Below are 19,548 nucleotides of genomic sequence, written 5' to 3'. Positions count from 1 at the left end.
AGGAACTGGTCACTCATAAGCAAATCCATCCCGGGCCGCTCCGGCAAGTCTTGCAGGCTCCGATGGTGCAACCAGCTCTCCCCACAGGTGGAGCATCGGGCCTTCACCCCCGAAGAGGACGACACCATAATCAGAGCTCACGCTCGCTTCGGCAACAAGTGGGCTACCATAGCCCGACTCCTCTCCGGCAGAACCGACAACGCCATTAAGAACCACTGGAACTCCACCCTCAAACGCAAGTGCGCCTCCATGGGCCCCATCGACGACCCTCACTTCGCTCAGCCACTCAAACGCTCCGTCAGCGCCGGCGCCGCCGTACCCGTATCAACGGGCCTCTACATGAACCCTCCCACACCCGGAAGCCCCTCCGGATCCGATGTGAGCGAGTCAAGCGTCCCCGCTGCCTCCACATCGCACGTTTTCCGACCTGTGCCTAGAGCCGGCGGTGTCGTACCGCCGGTAGAAACGACGTCGTCTTCCTATGACCCTCCCACTTCATTGTCCCTTTCCCTCCCCGGGGTCGACTCTAATTCGGAAGTCTCGAATCGTGGCAACGAACCGTCGCCTCACTCGGCGCCGCCGTTGACTGCCATACCTCTGTTGCCAATAATGTCGGCTGCTGTATCCGCGACGGTGGCGGCCGTTCCAGCGGTAACTGCCACAGCTCCAGGTGCTGCTCCGTTGGCTGCACAGCCGTTACAGCAAATTCGCGATCCATCGGCTGTGGCTGCGGTGCCGAAGCAGAATAATGGAGCGGCTCCATTCAACTTTAGTGCTGAGCTTTTGGCGGTGATGCAAGATATGATAAGGAAGGAAGTGAGGAGTTATATGGCTGGATTAGAGCAGCAAAGTAACAATAATGGGATGTGTTTTCAGGCTGCTGATGGTGGCTTTAGGAACGCTTCCGTTAAGCGAATTGGGATTAGCAGGATCGATTCGTAAATATCTTGACTTGGGAAAAATGGAGATGCAGATGCAGAGGGAGGGGAAAAAAAAAAGAAAGGAAAGGGAAAATTGAACCTTCGTGTTTATCCCCTGTTTTCTTTTAATCTTGTTTTTTAGGCAATAATTTTGGTTAATGGTTAGTTAATGTACAGAGAGAACTTCGCATCGAGATGGATGGAGATGGATGGATGGATGTGAGGGGGAGTGAGAAATTCATTAGCAGAGTAAAAACCTAAAGAGGTTTCAGATGTAACCGGACGAAAAATCTGAAAATTCTACAACTGTTCTTTTTTTTTTTTTACCGTCTCTTGGTCCTGTACTCCAGGCCTAGTTGAAAAAACAAAAATAGAATAAAATTATTTTCAACTATGATGAGATAAGTTTCTTCTCTTATTTGTGCATCTAATCCAAATTTTATGATATTAGTAGTTGAATTAGTGAAATGGAGTATAACCTGATCAATGATCTTTCTTTCAGTTTAATGTGCAAAGCGCATCTAGGTAACAGAAAGGTTATAATATATGAAACTCAGATAACTTTGCAAAGACTCAGAATAACTGGTAGTTTAAGTTAGGTTGGCTGAAGTCTAAAGATAAACTCTATGTATATCAACAAATACAGTTTTAGAGGATCTCAGATTATCTGTTGTGGTCCAAAATTAAATATCTTTCGAGCAGTTATTTATTTATTTATTTATTTTCTTCGGTCAACATCCAATATATAAGGTCAGAGAAGATGGTAGTAATTACATGGACAGGTAGAAGGAGAGAGATTTCAATTTAAATACAACTACGAAGTATTTAAGTGTTGGGCTACAAAAGCTTATGGTAACAGTTAGATGCATACGTATTGGTTAGAAGTCATAGAAGGCTTAATGGGTTATGAACTAAATGGGGACCTTCAAGTATCAAATGATGAGACAAGACATTTAATTTGTTATAGTTTTCGAAGAATGTAGAAGCTGGGCCTATAAATCCAGGCTTAATTCCAAACACTCTCCTACTATATGAGGAGCATTTTGTTCTAACCACTGCTTGCATATTTTATTTATTTTTACGAATAATAGGTCAAGAAACAAATTAAGGCATGTGAAAACAAATATGGATAGCTTGTAACAAAAGCTTATACGCCGTCCTTCTTTGACCTGTATTTCTAGGAAGTAGTTAAATAAGGATTCGCTTGACAGTTGGGGAAATACTAAGTTTTACGCGTAGGATTGAAAAGAACATCGCAGTTAACTTTGCTTGGCAATGTTTTTAACGTGATTCATTAACAGTTAACTATCCGCGATGTGAAATACTACGCAGATCAACGTGGCGAAATACTAATTTTAACCTTTCAAGGCATGTTAGTTATTTATGTAATAAAAAGGTTAAATGCTGATTTAATACATTTGTCAATAAAAATATATATAATTTAATTTATTTTTATTATGTATTTTGTATTTTAAATTTTAATATGTATTTTTTAGTGTTAGTTGATTTTAATATACAATTAACATGATTATTTTATAATTTAACAATGATGTACCATATGCATTATATGAAATGCGTTTTGCCTGTATTTTGATATTTTTCTCTTTAAATTGAAATGCGATTTTCTAATTTTATTTTTTTATTCAATTTCTAATATCTAAAAACATAACTGATATGACCAGTAACTGAGTATTTATAATAATCAGCATTCATTCTCATTCAATAATGTCAGATATGCAGTTAATTCTTTTCTCGGATGTTACGACTCAGACAAAACGATCAACTTCATCCAACCAGATATAAAGAGAGGAGCAAGAGCTCAAAAGGTAAGCAATCTTTCCAAGAAAAATCTCCCCACACATATCTCTTTACTAACTTGAGCGTCGGAGTGCCTTTGCAGGTACTCACCTCTCCGGTTCTTCCATTGCCGACGTATACCGCGTTCTACCTTGGGAGTTTGCTGGCCTTCATTGGAGAACGATCTATACCTCGGCGCAAACAGGCAATAACATTTGGCGCCCACTATGGAGCCCGCAATTTAAGATATCATTTGTTGTAAGCCCCAAATTCCTCATATCCACTTATGGTAGATGTTCCTCCCCCTACCCCATCCGAGCTCTTATGGATGATGACCGAGCTTCAACAAGCAAACCAACGGATGGCGGAGGAGAATCAGAGAATGCAAAACCAAATCGCGCAACTAGTTAATGCTCGCCTGGAGCACAATAATGATCACCAGGAGCAACATGGGAATGACGAGCGTCAATCGGTACTAACTCATGTCTCTAAGACACCCCAGAGTGGGAATGACCGGGGCCATCAGAGTGAAGGAGCCCAACCCGATGATGAGGGGGAGAAGCTCGACAATTCTGCAGGGCCGTTCACAGCCGACATAATGAACTTTCAACTTCCCAGACAATTCACCCTTCCAATGACTTTAACTCCATATGACGGATTGGGCGACCCGAAGCAACATGTTAAAAAATTTTGATCTATTATGATTGTTAACGGTGCATTTAACCCTATTTTATGTCGTTATTTCCCGTCTTTCTAAGATGGTCCTGCCCTTGACTGGTTTTGCTCTTTGCCTGCAGATTCTATATCACGTTTCCAAGAGCTGGCTAAGCAGTTTGAAGACCATTTTGCAGCATCTACAATATATCTCCATGATTCTGACTACTTAACGACCATTAAACAGGGACCACAAGAAAGTCTAAAGGATTATATCACTCGTTTCGCGAAGGTGGCTATCAAACTCCCCGATCTCCACCCCGAAGTTCACATTCATGCCATCAAAAGTGGTCTTCGCCCAGGTAAATTCCAGAAGACTATTGCCGTTGTCAAGCCAAAAACTTTGGCCGAGTTTCGCGAGAAAGCCATGGGACAGATAGACATTGAAGAGCTCCGCCAGGCGCGAAAGGCAGATAAGTTGGCCACCAAAGACGATGAAAAATCTTGCGATAACAATAAGAGTTTCAAACCAATTCCTCGCTATGAATCGTATACCCAGCTCAACACTAAGAGGGACGACATTATTAAGGAAATACTGAATTCAAAGCTGATTAAACCTCCCCGAAAGGTAGGCAGTTATCCCGAACCAAAAAACATTGACAAATCTAAATACTGCACCTTTCATCAGAAACACAACCATACAACCGACGAATGTGTAATTGCCAAGGATCTACTGGAACGTTTGGCACGATAAGGACATCTCGACAAATTTATCGCAGGACATATGTAAAAGAGAACAACATCCAGCTCTGAACAACCTACAACAGGCCCATCGTCAAGGGAGAAAGATAAAGCTCCAACTCAACCATGGGGAGTGATCAATTGCATTTCGGGAGGTTACGCTGGAGGTGGACATACAAGCTCGGCCAGAAAGCGAACCTACAGAGCTATGTTAGCGGTTGGGGATACTGCTCATAATCCTCAACCAATTCAAGATGTCCCCGAGATGACCTTCCGCCCTGACGACTTTAATTGCAGCCACACCAACTACGATGACCCTGTGGTTATCTCCATCCAATTGGGAGACCTAATAGTTCAGAAAGTGCAACTTGATCCAGGGAGCGCTGATGTGCTTTTCTTTGCCACATTTGAGAAAATGAAACTGAGCACTAACATTTTACAGCCATACTCAGAAGACTTGGTTGGATTTTCAGGGGAACAAGTTCATGTGTTGGGTTCTGTGTGGTTACAAACCACACTCGGTGAACAACCATTATCTAAGACACAAGACATCCAATATCTCGTAGTAGACTGTTTTAGTTCTTATAATGTTATATTAGGAAGACCTTTTTGAATAGATTTGCTGCCATTGTTTCCACATTTCACCTTTGTGTCAAGTTTCCTGTGTAGGACATCGTTGTCGTAACCATTCACAGTGATTTACACGAAGCTCGGCATTGCTACAACATAAGCCTAAAGCCCTTCAAAAGGAACACCGAAGCACGTGTCAACTCAATACAATCCGAACAACCAATCCTAGCAGAGCTAGACTCGAGGGCCGACTTTCAAGAACGCCCCGTGCTAAATTAGGATCTGACAAAGGTCACCCTAACTGAAGATCCAACAAAGTTTACTTTTATCGGAACATCAATTGACAATGCAAAGCATTAATTCAAATTTGTTTCACACGCCCAAGCCTTTTCATATACCAAGGTTAGACTTAAAAGAGCCACGTTGATCTGGGGGCTCCGTATACCGAGCTATAACTCGTCGATAACCATTTAAAAGCTCAACCTGTCTCCTCCAAGTCAGGCCAAACTTGGGGGCTGTGATATGACCAGTAAAGTCGGTTACGAGTTATATAGCTCGGTAACGCATAATCCTCGGTCGTAACCGAGTATTCATAATAATCAGGATTCATTCTCATCCAATAACGTCGGATATGCAGTTAATTCTTTCCTCGGACGTTACGACTCAGACAAAATGATCAACTTCATCCAACCAGATATAAGGAGAGGAGCAAGGCTCAAAAGGTAAGCAATCTTTTCAAGAAAAACCTCTACACACATATCTCTTTACTAACTTGAGCATCGGAGTGTCTTTGCAGGTACTCACTTTCCCAGTTCTTCCATTGCCGATGTATACCGTGTTCTACCTTGGGAATTTGTCGACCTTCATTGGAGAACAATCTATACCTCGGCGCAAGCAAGCAAGAACAATAACTAATTTTTTCATGAGATTTCAACTAAAAAATTATATCAAATAAAAATTGAAAAAAACACATGTAAAAAACAACAGTGCAACATATTCTTATAAATAGGGATTGTTCGAGGTTTATCTCGTCCTATCTTTTTTGCAAATAAGATATACATTGGAGTCTAAAGAATACTAGACAGGGCGAGTACTTATAAAAAATATTCCGACATTCAAATCAGCAATAATTCTAAGAAATGAGTGAGAGTGACTTAAGTAAGTATTAGATTTTCATATATATTTTACTTCTACCTAGTTTTATCTGATATAGACTGATGATCTTTTATGAATAATTTTAGTTGTCAAGATATTAGGTAACGTTGGTTGATGTCTATGTCTGCTGTTTGATTTGGTAAGACACAAATTTTCGAAAGACACAGAAAAATACAAAGACACTAAATTTGTGTACCTTCAATTTGGTGAGACACTAAGACACAATTGTAAGACACTAATTTTTTACTCTTTTATCCTTATTCAATTTTTAAAATTTTAAAATTTGTCCTCTTATCTCTCAAAACCTTTCTTTTTTCTTTTTCTCTTTTAGATTCTACAATCAAATTTGTCCTCCTGTTTTTTTCAAAAAAAATTATATATTTAATTTTTTATTTATTTAAATTTTGATTAATCTTTCATAAATATTTAGCTTTGTTTTTCAATTTTTTTTAAAAAAAGTTTGTATATGTAATATTTGAATGATAATTTGAGATGATATTGGAAGAAATAAAAAATATTGAAAGAAATAAAAATTTAATGACGATGACATGCAATATTTAGAGTCATGAGTATACAATAATAATGATAAAATTTGTGGTTAAATAAAAGATAATTTAATTTTTTTAAATATTTGTGTGTCTTATTTATTATTTTTGCACAATACATAAACACAAATATTTTATATTTATATTTTTAATATTTACGTCTTTATGTTTATATCTTATTCTATACATTAACTAAACGAAACTTTAATAAACATACATGTGGTTGTTATTTGCAGCGTCCTAACGTCTATTTTAACTTTTTCTTAGGACTAAAATTATGGTATAATGGTCGATTTATGCATAACAACATTAAAATGATTGTTTATGAGTCATAAAAATTTTAATATTCTTTTAGCCTAATATCCAAAATATAAATTATAACCGCCGAATTATGGTGATTAAATCACAACTCATACAAAATTCTAAAAAACGAAGACTAATTTATTTACATTATATATAGATCAAACTTGAATGAAAAATAAAGAAACGAAGTAAGAATTTGAAGACATTAATATGTAACTGAAATGTAAAATACATACGGTGAATGCTATGGTATTTATAAGATGGTGCTTATTTATTAAAAAAAATTAAAAATTATTATTTTATTTAAAAAATATAAAAATAAATAATTTTTAAAAAATTAAAATTTATTATAAAAATTAAATTAGATAATATTTAAACAAAAATTTATAGACATCATAAAATTAGCCGATACATAATTGAATTGAAATGATATCGGAATGATGGTAGAAAGAACAGTACTCAAACAATCAAGTTGTAAATTCTTAGTCGAAGAAACTAATTGGTTTGTGTGTTAGGTGACTATTCTACAGTTGACAGATAAACAAACTCTATCGCAACATGAATGAAATGTGTCACCTATACATTCGTCATATGTTAATTGAGCCTGCCAAGATTTGGATTCAAATTTCGAATTTTAAATCAGTCAACTCCGTTCTTGTACAAAATCCTCTTGTCTAATTAAAGATAATCACATGAAAATTTTCGATGCTCCTTTGACAATATTTTTTGCATTATTGTTGATTTTTATTTTTTGAGTCTGCTCAATCGCTTATTTTATTATTAAAAAGTTGAGTAATTTAATAAATTTTTAGTTTTTATATTAAAATTAAAATAATTTTATAAAATAGTCAATGATAACATTAAAATAACAAAAATAAAATAAACATATATCATTTATCTAAAAATAATATAATTGTTCATACTCTGAACCAATAGATAAAAGTCAGGCTCAATAAAGATGAAAGATCCACTTAAAAAGATGACCTCTACCACATATCCGACCTCTTTACAATGAGAAAGGACAGCTGATGCTTATATAAGTAAGTAACTATCTCTCCGAATCTCTCAAACTATCTCTATCTTCTCTAAAAGATAAGATCCCAACAAACTCCCAAAATAAAAGGAACGGTTATTCATCAAGAAAAGATGGAACTACTCCAACAAAGGTGGTTATCAATTCTACTATAAGTACACTGGCATCCCACAGGTATAATTCACGTTCTAATCTACTAAAAACCTACTTTAAACCCTTGCTAACTTAAACATCGGAGTCTCTTGCAGGTACCACCCGCCACCTCCTCACGAGGAATTCAGACAAGCGGCACCTCGACACCAAAGAGGTCGGACGCTGCCATACTAAGCGATCTAGATCTCACGTTCAGACCCAAAATTAACGTTTTAAGTAACCCTCGTAACATTGGCGCCGTTGTCGGGGACCTGGAATTCTCTCTCTGACAAATGGTGGACCATGAGCATGAAGAAGGCCACACGACATCTGAATTTGAGCAAGAAGCTCAGCCAGAAGGCTGGGCCCTCGTGCTTCCTCCTCCACCACAACACCAAGGGCCTCACAGGGAAGGCACCTCAGAAAATTCTCATCCAAGGAGAATCCATTATGAAGTCCACCATCCCGAAGATGAGGACCGCCCTCATACAACCGAGATCCTGGACCTGGTTCATGGCGAGGGGGATCGACTGCAATAGCTCGAACATGAGGCTGAACGACAATGGAAAGTAGATCGGGAGTTACAAAGAGAAGTGAGATGACGGAATGAGCTAGAAGACAAGCTTCGAAAGCGGGAAGCCGATCTTCAGAACAGGAGTAATCGAACAGATCGGAAAGAAAGCCCCCTAGGTGGAGAAGACCCGTTCACGGAAGAGATCATGAGGGCTAAAGTTCCCAGGAATTTCAAATCTCCCGACATGGACCTCTATAACGGAATATCAGACCCAAGTCACCACCTCAATAATTTCAAAAGCAGGCGTACCTGGCCGATGCTTTCGACGCCACCTGTTGTAAAGCCTTCCTGACTACTATAACGAAGGAGGCTATGAAGTTGTTGATCGAAAATATTTTCGATAAGAGTAAGTTTAATCGAAATAAGTCAAGTGTGGTTTTTGGAGAAGACACGCGTACGAGTATGAAGATTGAAAGTAATCAGCGTGGATTTGGGTTTCGATTGTTTTGTTGATCGAGTAAGCTAAATCGAATAGGAGACTCGATTCGAGAAATCGAGTAAGGCCTTCGAAGAGCTGGTCGAATAGTTGTGGAAGCGAGAAGGCTAGTGGCTTCTATCACATGAGGAAAATATGGGAAATATCAACAATCACGCAACGGGAACGGTTACCAAGAGGAATTGCATTTCAAAATTTGTAATTTTATTTAATTGTAATTAATTGTGATTTAATTGACCGTTATGTAAGATAGCCTATAAATACTAGGAAGTGTTAGGGAATAAGAATTGGAACTTTTACTCAGAAAAAATACTCTAGCACTCTCACGTCCCAGGGAATTCCTGAGTTTGCATTCGAGTTACATTTTCTGTAGGGTTCCTTCCACCTTCTTCCTCTTTCAATTTGTTTTTTTCTCTAAATTTAACATTTCAATTAATCTCATTTACTAGGTGTTCTCTACTTTCTCTGTTTAATTTATCCTTCTACATTTTATCGCTTATGTTAAAAGTTCTTTGATTTAATTAAAGGCATTTTTATTGTTTTCTTTCGATTCTGATGCAAACGTTTTCATTTACCATGTAATTAGTTTTTGAAAACTTTAATTTCTATGTTTTATTTATTAATTTATGAATTTTCTTTATCTTTATTTTCAACATTGGTCTAATCGAAGACGCTTTGATACACTTCTAAAAAATTGGTACTTGTACAGAGGAGTAGGTTTCACTCCCAAATCACTAGATATCGAACCACCATCGACAAAACAGAGGTGCTTCGATAACCTACCACCCAGACAAAACCAAACACACTCTGAGCTTGTTGGGAGTTAAGCAAGAAGTCAGTTACTCAGTGAGACCCTTCGCAACTATATGAAAATGTTCAACAACACCTACCTGAAAATTCAAAATTTGCCCACTAAAGCCGTAATCACGGGCTTAGTCAATGTCTTAGAGAGGAGCCCTTCTCCCAGTCAACATCCAAACGACACTTGACTTCTTTGAACGAGGTTTAAGAAAGGGCAGAGAAATACATCAACATAGAGAAAAATTTCCGACTCAGTAAACTTTTTTTGCAAACAAACCTGCCCTACTACCCTTAGAAAAAGGAAAAAGAGCCCAAAAAGAGAGAAGAACAGAACATGAAAAAAACCCAGAAAGTACCATAATTACACTCCTTTAATGGTCTCTCTGGTGGATGTATACAAAGAAATATGCCACATGGAGAAGCTTCCACCCCCTCGTTCGATTAAACACCTGAAAGCTGGAAGTAGGGGAGAATATTGCGAGTATCATAAGCTGTATGGACATTCTACCAATGAATGTTATGACTTGAAGAATGTCATAGAAAAGTTGGTCAGAGATGGCCGACGTAACAGATATCTGGCCAACAGATCGGTCGACCCGAGGAAAGAAGATGGGAAGAGTCAATAGTAAACTAAAAGACTAGAAGAATAAGTGCCTCTTCCTTGCAGGGATATTGACCCTAGCCCAAGCCACCATCAGTCCGCCTTAAACTATCACATGCAACCAGGGATCCAGAAATAGTATCATGGGGGCGAATAACATATATAATATTAAAAATTATGTAAAAAATTATATAATGTAAAATACATTACAAAAATATACTGATAGAGAATATATTTTAAAGTATAAAAAATATGTATGTACTTTTTATTAATGAAGTAGTCGATTCTTCGTTTCATAAAATTTATCGATAATAGAATTTGTGTCAAATTTTTCAGCAATTTTTTTTCAATATAATTAAAAGACAATTAGTAAGAAATTTATCTTTCGTTTTGTTTGTGAATTGTTCTTCACAATATTTATAGCTGAAAAAGAACTCTCAGTTGTAGTAGTTGAAACAGAAAAAATTAATATCAAATGAATCAAGAAGAAGTCTCACGAGAAGAAAAAAATCTACTTTATAAAATTTATAAAATTTTATTTAATTAAAAATATTAGAAATAATATCTTTTCATGTTTTTTTTTTAATTGTTACTTACTTTTTAGATATTAGAAATCATTAATATTTAGATTAGGCTAGACTTTTATTTATATTAAACTAAATACTAAATAAATTTTTAAAAAATTAAATCATACTTAATAACTCATTACTATTAATCCCCCCTCCCGCGTAAGTCCGTCCCTGCATGCAACAGGATAGAGTGCCAAAAAATATTTTGTTAAGAAACTGAGAAGCTTCAAAGATAATTCATATGGAAAAAAGAAGTCAATCAAAAGAAAATATGTTTGATCAACTGAAAAAATGTTTTGCCTTCCGAAACATGAAGGGGGAATAGGATTTAGGAAGCTCTAAAAAATAAACAACGCTTTCCTAATTAAAATTCTATAGCAAATAAAACAAAAACTTGACTGGGTAAGGGTCCTAAAACATAAGTACTATAGAAGGAATCAAATTGGCAGCAGCACAACTGTAAAAAATTCAGATTCAAATCTTTGAAAGAAACTTATCAAATTATGACCTATTTTCCAAGAGAATTCAACATAATTTATATAAAACGCGAAAGTAGCCAACTTTTGGAATGACAATTGGGTGAGTGAAAAAGAATTACTCAGGGACCAAGCCTTGAACCAGAACATTGACAACCACGGTAAGGTGAAAGATTAGATCAACCTTAGGAGAATGGAACAGAGAAGAACTCAGAGTCAGCTCACCTATTGTAATTGTCCAAAAAATTTTAGCTATGCCCCTCTCACATTTGGATGGCGATAATACTAAAAGAGGCTGAAAGCACACGGAAGATGGAGAGTTTTCAACTGCATCAACATACAATGTCTTAAACAAATGGTCGAAATCAAATAGAATTATATGGAGCTTAATTTGAGACTGAAAAAGTTTGTAGAGAGCCAAAGTCTTCATGTGGAGCACAATACACAGAAGAATTTTAACTAATGAAAGAAAGGTTAGAAGTTTCGAGAGAAACGGAGACTGAAACTACTGCCAAGAAACCCAGAAAAATTGTCTCAATGTTTTCAGGGATTGTCCGAGAGTCTTTACTATTTGGATCCAATTTTTAGAAACACCTAAATTACAAACCTTCTTCAACCTTGAATGAAAAAGATTGCGTAGAAGTTAACCTAACTCAACAATAAGAGAATAACAAAGATATAGAATGGAAAGACCTTTTTATTGTTATTTGCTGGAGACTATGGTATTGGAGAAATAGAGAAGCTCCTGAAGATAATTAGAGAAGACCAAATCAACTATATATAGAAACCAGAAATCAAATTCAGAAAATTAAACAAGCTATGGAAATGAGTTACCCGATAAAGAGCGCAAGAAGGTAGGAGATCAACGTCAAGTGAAAACCGCCGACGAATGGATGAATGAAACTCAATTCAGATGGGCGGTGTAAGAGAATCCCGGCAGAGTGGGGTGTAGCGGTTTGCTGAGAAACAGAGAAAGAAGATGGGTGGCTGGTTTCACGTACAACATCAGAACCTACACAGCATATACGGTAGAGTTCTGGATTGTTGCGAAGGGTCTGAAGATGGGATAGACTATGAGCATAAGGAAGGTTGTGGTAGAATGTGACTCAGCGACTATAATAAAACTTATGAACAGTGATAAAAATCTGGAAAGCCACTCCATTTCTCTAGTTAAAATACTTTTACACTAAAAAAAATAATTGGAACATTTTTTTTGTTCGTATTTATAGAAAAGCTAATAGAAGTGTTAATTTTTTGGTAACGAGAAGTTTAGAACTAGAAAAAGATTTTTTGTTTTGGGACTTATCTTTCATAAATTTAATAGCCATCTTCAATGAAGATCACATAAGGACCTCTTTATCCTATATCATTTATATTTATTTTTTTGACGTTTTCAACTCCGTTTTAATACAAAAATAAATATATTTAACAGTAAATTTTGAATTTGCTCAAATAGTCTTTTCTCTCGTTCTTCCTGCTCTCAACTTGAGTGCTTGATAGCATTTTTTACAATAAAGCACATTCACAAACCGTAATGTGAAAAGCAAATATTATGAAGGGAAACATTAAATCTATTAGTGATTCCGAGTGTAAGCAGCACCTTTTTCTTTTGTTTTGGGTCGAAGCAAATAGAAATGGGCTTAGGCTAAAATCTAAAGCATTAGCCAGCTTGCAATAACTATTTTACCTACCTCCAAACGAACCCTCAAATGCCGCTGAACACATTTATGATCAAAGGCCCAAACTATTAATTCACCAGAACTAAACTACATTCATACCTCCACACCCAACATTAATACCACAATAGTAATTGTAGCACCAAACTATGTTTTAATCTTGTTTCGTAACATTTTTTTATATTTTTTTTAACTGGACCACCTTATCTTCCAACTTTACATATTCATATTCCAACACTTAAGTCTTATTTTTCAGATATAATAATTACTTGAACGTGAGATTCTTGCCTCCCAAATGTCGTTACGTTACAGATAGACTTTAAAGGATCATAAACTATTCTTCTGCAATTTATGGCCGAATCATCACTAACAATCAAGAACTATTCATGGTAAAAATTCTTTGTAGGCTTTGATCAGAATTTCATATTTGGGCTTTAATTACAACAAGTTCAAATATCCCCTCCCAAACTAGTTATTATATATTTAAATATAAATATATATATTAGTTAATTTATTATTAAAATGTATTTTATATAAATGATTGATTTAATAGTTTATCTTTTTTTTATATATAACGTGGTTGTTTTTCTTTGTTTTTCTCCCCTTATGGCTTTCTTGCCATAAAGGTTATTCAATCACTTATTTGATAGATAAAAACAAATTGAACACGATAAGATACCACTTAATTAATTTTTAATGTCAATATTCTCTTGACTAATTAAGGATATAAAAATATTGAGTGCGGTTTTCAACAATAAGAGGAGAAGAGTCTAAGGAAGCAATAAGAATTATATAATTAAATATGCATATACGTACTTGTTTCCTTCCGTTTTGCTCAAGTAATTAGGTTGAATTATCTGTGATAGAATAGAGGAGTTTTTATTTTTTAAAGTGAAAAAATTGTACAACACAAAGTAATAATTAAGAATGTAACATTTAAACTCCTAAAATTTGTAAATTAAAAATTTTAATTTGATTTCAAGAATAATCTTAAAGAATATTTAAGTGAGATTCACTCAAAATTACTAATATATTTGGTTTTCAAATGTTTAAATGATCTTATTTAATACAAAATTGATAAGAAAGATGAATTCTCCAAGACACCTATAATTAATATCTATAAATTCGATAAATTATTTTAAATATAATTTATATATTTAATAATCTCAAGAATAATAAAAAAGGTTAAATATAGTGAACATTTGAAATCAAATTGAAAATTTGAATTTGATTTTCATACAGGATAATGCAAAAGAATTTTTATAAGTACATATATATAATGATGTAATATTATTACATCAACAAAAATGATTCATTTTTAAATTTATTATTTAAAAAATTATATGAACACTTTGATCCGTTACTCAAGAATTAAGAGGATTATTGTACATACATAATGAGTTATATTTATTCGACCCTAATTATTTATTTATTATTCCAAAGTTACAAGAAACCAATAAGTTTAATAACTATTATTACATATTTAATGATTAAATAGACAATACATTAATGTCATTCATTAATTTTATATTACAAAAATTACCTATATTTCAATAAGAATAGGAAATCCTATAATAAGTGTTATGATTTCTATTTCATATTGAATATTTTTGTCTTAAAAATTATATTCTAATATTCTACATTTATAAAATTAATTTTAATTCGACTCTGACCATAATCATTGAAAAATTATTTGTTGGGAATCATCACTTCACTTCATCTACGTTTTCTATAAAAAAAAAAGTTTTGGATGAGAAACTACATCTTCGACGAATTATACGATAGGAAATTAATGTATGTTACCAATAACGGCACGCATAAATCGTTTACTTATGAAAATTAAATACAAGACATATCTCAGAAAGAGACAATAAATCTTACACAGGTGACCCCTTATAGTTCAAAAAGTCAACTAAATAGTGTTGACTGTTTACTTAATTATATGAATATATGGCATAGTCAAGTGTTGAAATATTCCATCGCCTGTAAAGTAGTGATGAACTTTTCCTTATCACTTATCAGTTTTTCCTTTGTGTACATAACATAAAATGTAGGCTTTGCTCCCGACATGACCCCAGACTCCAAATGATAATAATTAAATAAAAGAAATAATAAAAAAATAAAGAAAATATCACACTGATATATTCAATTTGAAACTTTGAATATTACATCACGAATAATAATTAAAAAAAAATACACAACTTAGCATCAATATATATAATTAATGAAATTAAAGAACTAGCTAGTTTTATGATTCACATGAAAGCTAAGCTAGAGGAGTGCTGGAATAGAGTACTATACATACATACATACATATATAGTGCCCTTTCCTTTCCATTTTACAGCAATGCAAGAATTATCACAATTTTATGTTTAATTATTAATTAACCATTAATATTTAAAAATATATGTTAAAGTATGTTATTGGATTATTAAACTAAAGAAATTAAATTAAATTGATAATTAATAATAATGATAAAAAATAATAAATTCTGACAGTTTTCTAGTATTTCTCTAACATTATATATATTAGTGACCTTTCCCTCCTGAACTTGGACCTGAGTTTTTGATGCCCCCAATTGAAAGGTTGTGAAGGTTTGTGGCTTTGTGTCCTATGCCTCCACCGCTAGGACCTGAGTCCTTAATCCCTCCAAGTGAAAGTGGGGCGTTGCTCAACTTGTGTGAAGAACTTGTCTCAATTATATTCAATGGACGGGCTATGATAACAACACAGTTTAGGACCATCAACAAAACAAATAAACATTTTGGGACCTTAGTCATACTTGTCATTCCACCGTTACAAATGATTAGAATGGAAAAAGAAATTAATAACTCTTGAGAGATAATAATGGTGAAAGGATGAATGATATGATTTTTTTTGTGTGGGAGTGATGAGGCCTTTTTATAGCATGCGAGCATTCAAATGTGGAAAAAGAGTTGAAGATGGTTTTTCTTTTGTTCAAACTTCAAACCAATCTATAAGTACATTTTCCAACGGAGGAAACAGCTTAGGGGTTTCGGGGAAAAAAAAAATTCAAATTTGTATAAACAAAGAAAGTAATACTAATTAAGTAGTGAAGAATGAAGAAAATTAAAGGCGTGGAATTACGTGTCCAAGTTGGTATACTAAGTGATGAAGTCATTTAATTTGGTTTCTCTTTGCACCCACGGCAACATTATATTATACTTGTATTGTCCAAACTTTCTTATTTCATAGTAATTATTTTAACCAAATTAATCCGATTCGTTGCATTATCAATAGAAAAAAGGGTATAAATGTGGTGATAATTAGAGACGTGCATGATGGGTGATAAATACATTATAGCAATTCTAGTTTTTTTTTTTTTAATTTTGGTGACTGAGTTATTGTATATATAAGACGAAATTTAAATCACTTACATAAATAAACGAGTGAATTAACCACTCGACTAATTCATATCGTATAAATTCTAGTATAGTTGATAGAAAAAAGAAAATAAAAAATATGAACCAGTATTTAGCTAATTAATATATAGATTAAATTTATTATTTTTATCCACGAAAATTTTGAACGCTAACAAATCTACCCACGAAAAAAAGACATTACAATTGTACCCATAAAAAATGGATTCCTACGACAAAATTATCCAAACACTAAAAAATATCTAGAAACTATAAATTACCCTTCCTTCTACCACTACTACCATCTTCTCTCTCTCGCTCTTTCTCTTTCTCCCTCCCCTAACAACCACTAGTCATTACCCTCATTTTCATTGCAATCGTCAATCTTGTCCATCATATTCTTTATTGTGCTCCCCACTCCAAACAGTTGGATTTAAAGCCACCAAAAAATGTATTTTCTATTATCCTCGCTCGTTACCATCAAATCCAAACCACCACCATCATCACAATGTAACATTTTGAGAGTGAACCGAAACGCAAGCGACGAGGACTTGAAGAAAGCATACAAGAGACTCGCAATGATCTAACACCCCGACAAGAACTCCCTCAACAAGTCGAAAGTTGAGGCAAAATTTAAACGTATCTCTGAAACATACAATATTCTTAGCGACCCTCAGAAGTTTCAGATCTACAATTTCTACGGCGAAGAGGCTCTCAAGTCTGGTCAATTTTCCCACTTCCACCGTCGTCGTCGTCGTCATCGTTCTACTATTCTTCTTCCTTTTCTTCGCACCCTTATCAGAATGGCAACGTACACCAAAAATGAATTATGCAGCAGAAGAAAAGGAGGAGGAAGAGGAAGAGTTTTGAATTAAACAAAACTTATCAGATACAAATATACCAAAAATTCTTAACAATACACATAAATATCTTAGTGTGACACTGAAATTTGCTGTAAATATACAAAAATATTTCTTCTAATGTTGCATTTTTTTAATATTTTTTTCTTTCTTTTAGTTGAATGTAAGTTCATCATCTTCCAAGTAATTTTGCAGCATTATGTGTTTCTTCTTCTTCTTTATTTTATTTTTTTTGCTTATTTTTATTCTAGGTAAGAGAGTAAAATAAGAAGAAACTTGAGAAGGTAAAACAAGAAAGAAAAGAAGAAGAAGACGGTGATGATCATGATAAAAAAACAAGTAGCAGAAGATAAGGAGAAGGAAGAGGAATAATTTTGAATTATGCAGAACTTATCGGTGCAAATACACCAAAAATTCTTAACAATACACATAAATATCTTGGTTTTACACTGAAATTTGCTACAAATACACAAAGATATTTTCTTTAATGCAGAACTCCTACATTATATTTAATTCAAACCATCAATAATGAACAACAACTTTCATAAGCAAAAACAACATTATTTACCTACAGAATCATAAACTACTAACGAAAACATTAACTAGAATCAAACCACACATCAGCTACTTGATTGGATTCAAAATAATAATCCACTTCGCTCTGGTTCAATTGATAATCTGAATTTAAATCATTCATTATCTTCAACAACGAGATAACTGTTCAAAACTGATTTCAGAACTTGATTTCAAAAACGTAGAGAGTGAAAAAAATTGCAACAAACGAAGAAAGAGAACGTAGAGAACGAACGAAGAAAAATGCAAAGATGGAGGAGAACATAGATCGAAAATGCTGAGAAAATTCGAAAAAAAAATGAAATTCTTTCAAAAAAGACAGTTATATATTTGCATGTTGATTGAAAAGTTGATTAGACAGTGGCGCATGAGGTTAAAGACATGGAGTTATTTGTGTAAATGACTTGTATGTGAAGAATATTTATTTTTATTATTATTCATATATGTTTAGTTGTTGTATTATTATTATTTATAAAAATATTTTTTAATAGTATTTTGGAAGTAAATAAATATAAAAAAGAGAGTAATTTTTTTAATTTTTACTTTTTTTAATTTTTAAGTATATTTTTTTTGCGTATGTGATAACGGGCGGGTAAGGGCAGGTTTTTGATCTATCTGATCCCACTCCACCCTACAATAATTCGCATAGAATTTGCCTCACTCCTAACTGCGAGTAATAAAAAGTTGAATTCTAACCCGTCCTGCCTCTATAATTATTAAAATTCAATAAATAAAATTAAATTTCAACATTTATATAACTATCATCACATACATAACATAAATTAAAATAAAAATTTAAATATAATACAATATTATTAATAATTATTTTACATATATTATACATATTATATATTAAAATTATATATATTATATATACCGAGATAGGTATTACTTAAATTCGGTTCGGCGTCGCTCAAGAATTTGTCTCGGTCAAAATCTGACACAAATAAATAAGAATAGAATAGGTATCCACTAATTTAAATAGTGTTGTCATCTCTATTAATATCTGATATTTAATTCTAAGAAATATAAATATTAAATATTCAATCTGATATGATAAATTTAATAAAGATCAGATCAAAATTTTAATTATATCCGGTTTAATTCAATCCTCATATACCCCATTTTAAATGACCCGTTTTGGTTTGAATATAATCAGGTAAAGTTAATTAAACGAAAATTGATCTGATCCCAACGCTAATTCATTTTTATAATTAATAATTTGGTATATATTTCCTGTTAAGAAGATTAAACTTAATAAAGTAATTCTCATCTACTAAAATAAATTAGTAAAAAAAAATTTTTTTCTAGTGTATATACGTATTAATATTTTTATTTTTTTATGTAAATCACTGTTACTTATTTGTTCATAAATGTTTAGTTAATTTATGTCTTTAAAAACATTTCACTTACTTTTATACTTTTAAGAAGTAAACTAATTTAAAATTAAAATTTATATTAAAATTAATTGATAAAATAAAATTAGTATTACCTTAAAAATATAATATCGTCTTGATTGAAAAATAATAAAATTTTGTCACTTATATAATTATTTTGATAAAATAATTAAAAATAATATAAAATTCTAATTAAATTGAGACTAAGTATTGGGAAGACAATTTTTTTTAATTTTAAATTATTATTTATGACATATAGTCGTATATATAAATAAATATATGTGTGTCATCTTGTAAAACCCAAAATAATATTAAAATTAAAACTAATATTAAAGATACTCTTTAAATTATTAA

At 33.3% G+C, this 19,548-nt stretch overlaps 1 protein-coding gene across 1 annotated transcript; it reads left to right on the top strand.

Moving 5' to 3' along the window:
* On the top strand, window positions 1-1,314 carry LOC107487736 (transcription factor MYB44; the record flags this gene model as incomplete). Its single annotated transcript, XM_016108434.2, is given in 1 exon segment — window positions 1-1,314. A coding segment is annotated over 1 exon segment (942 nt), but the record flags the coding sequence as incomplete, so codon positions are not given.
* Window positions 1,315-19,548: the final 18,234 nt, after the last annotated feature.

Source organism: Arachis duranensis, chromosome 5 (genome assembly GCF_000817695.3).
Source record: "Arachis duranensis cultivar V14167 chromosome 5, aradu.V14167.gnm2.J7QH, whole genome shotgun sequence".
Taxonomy (NCBI): Eukaryota; Viridiplantae; Streptophyta; class Magnoliopsida; order Fabales; family Fabaceae; genus Arachis; species Arachis duranensis.
This window is presented reverse-complemented; position numbering and strand designations above follow the sequence as displayed.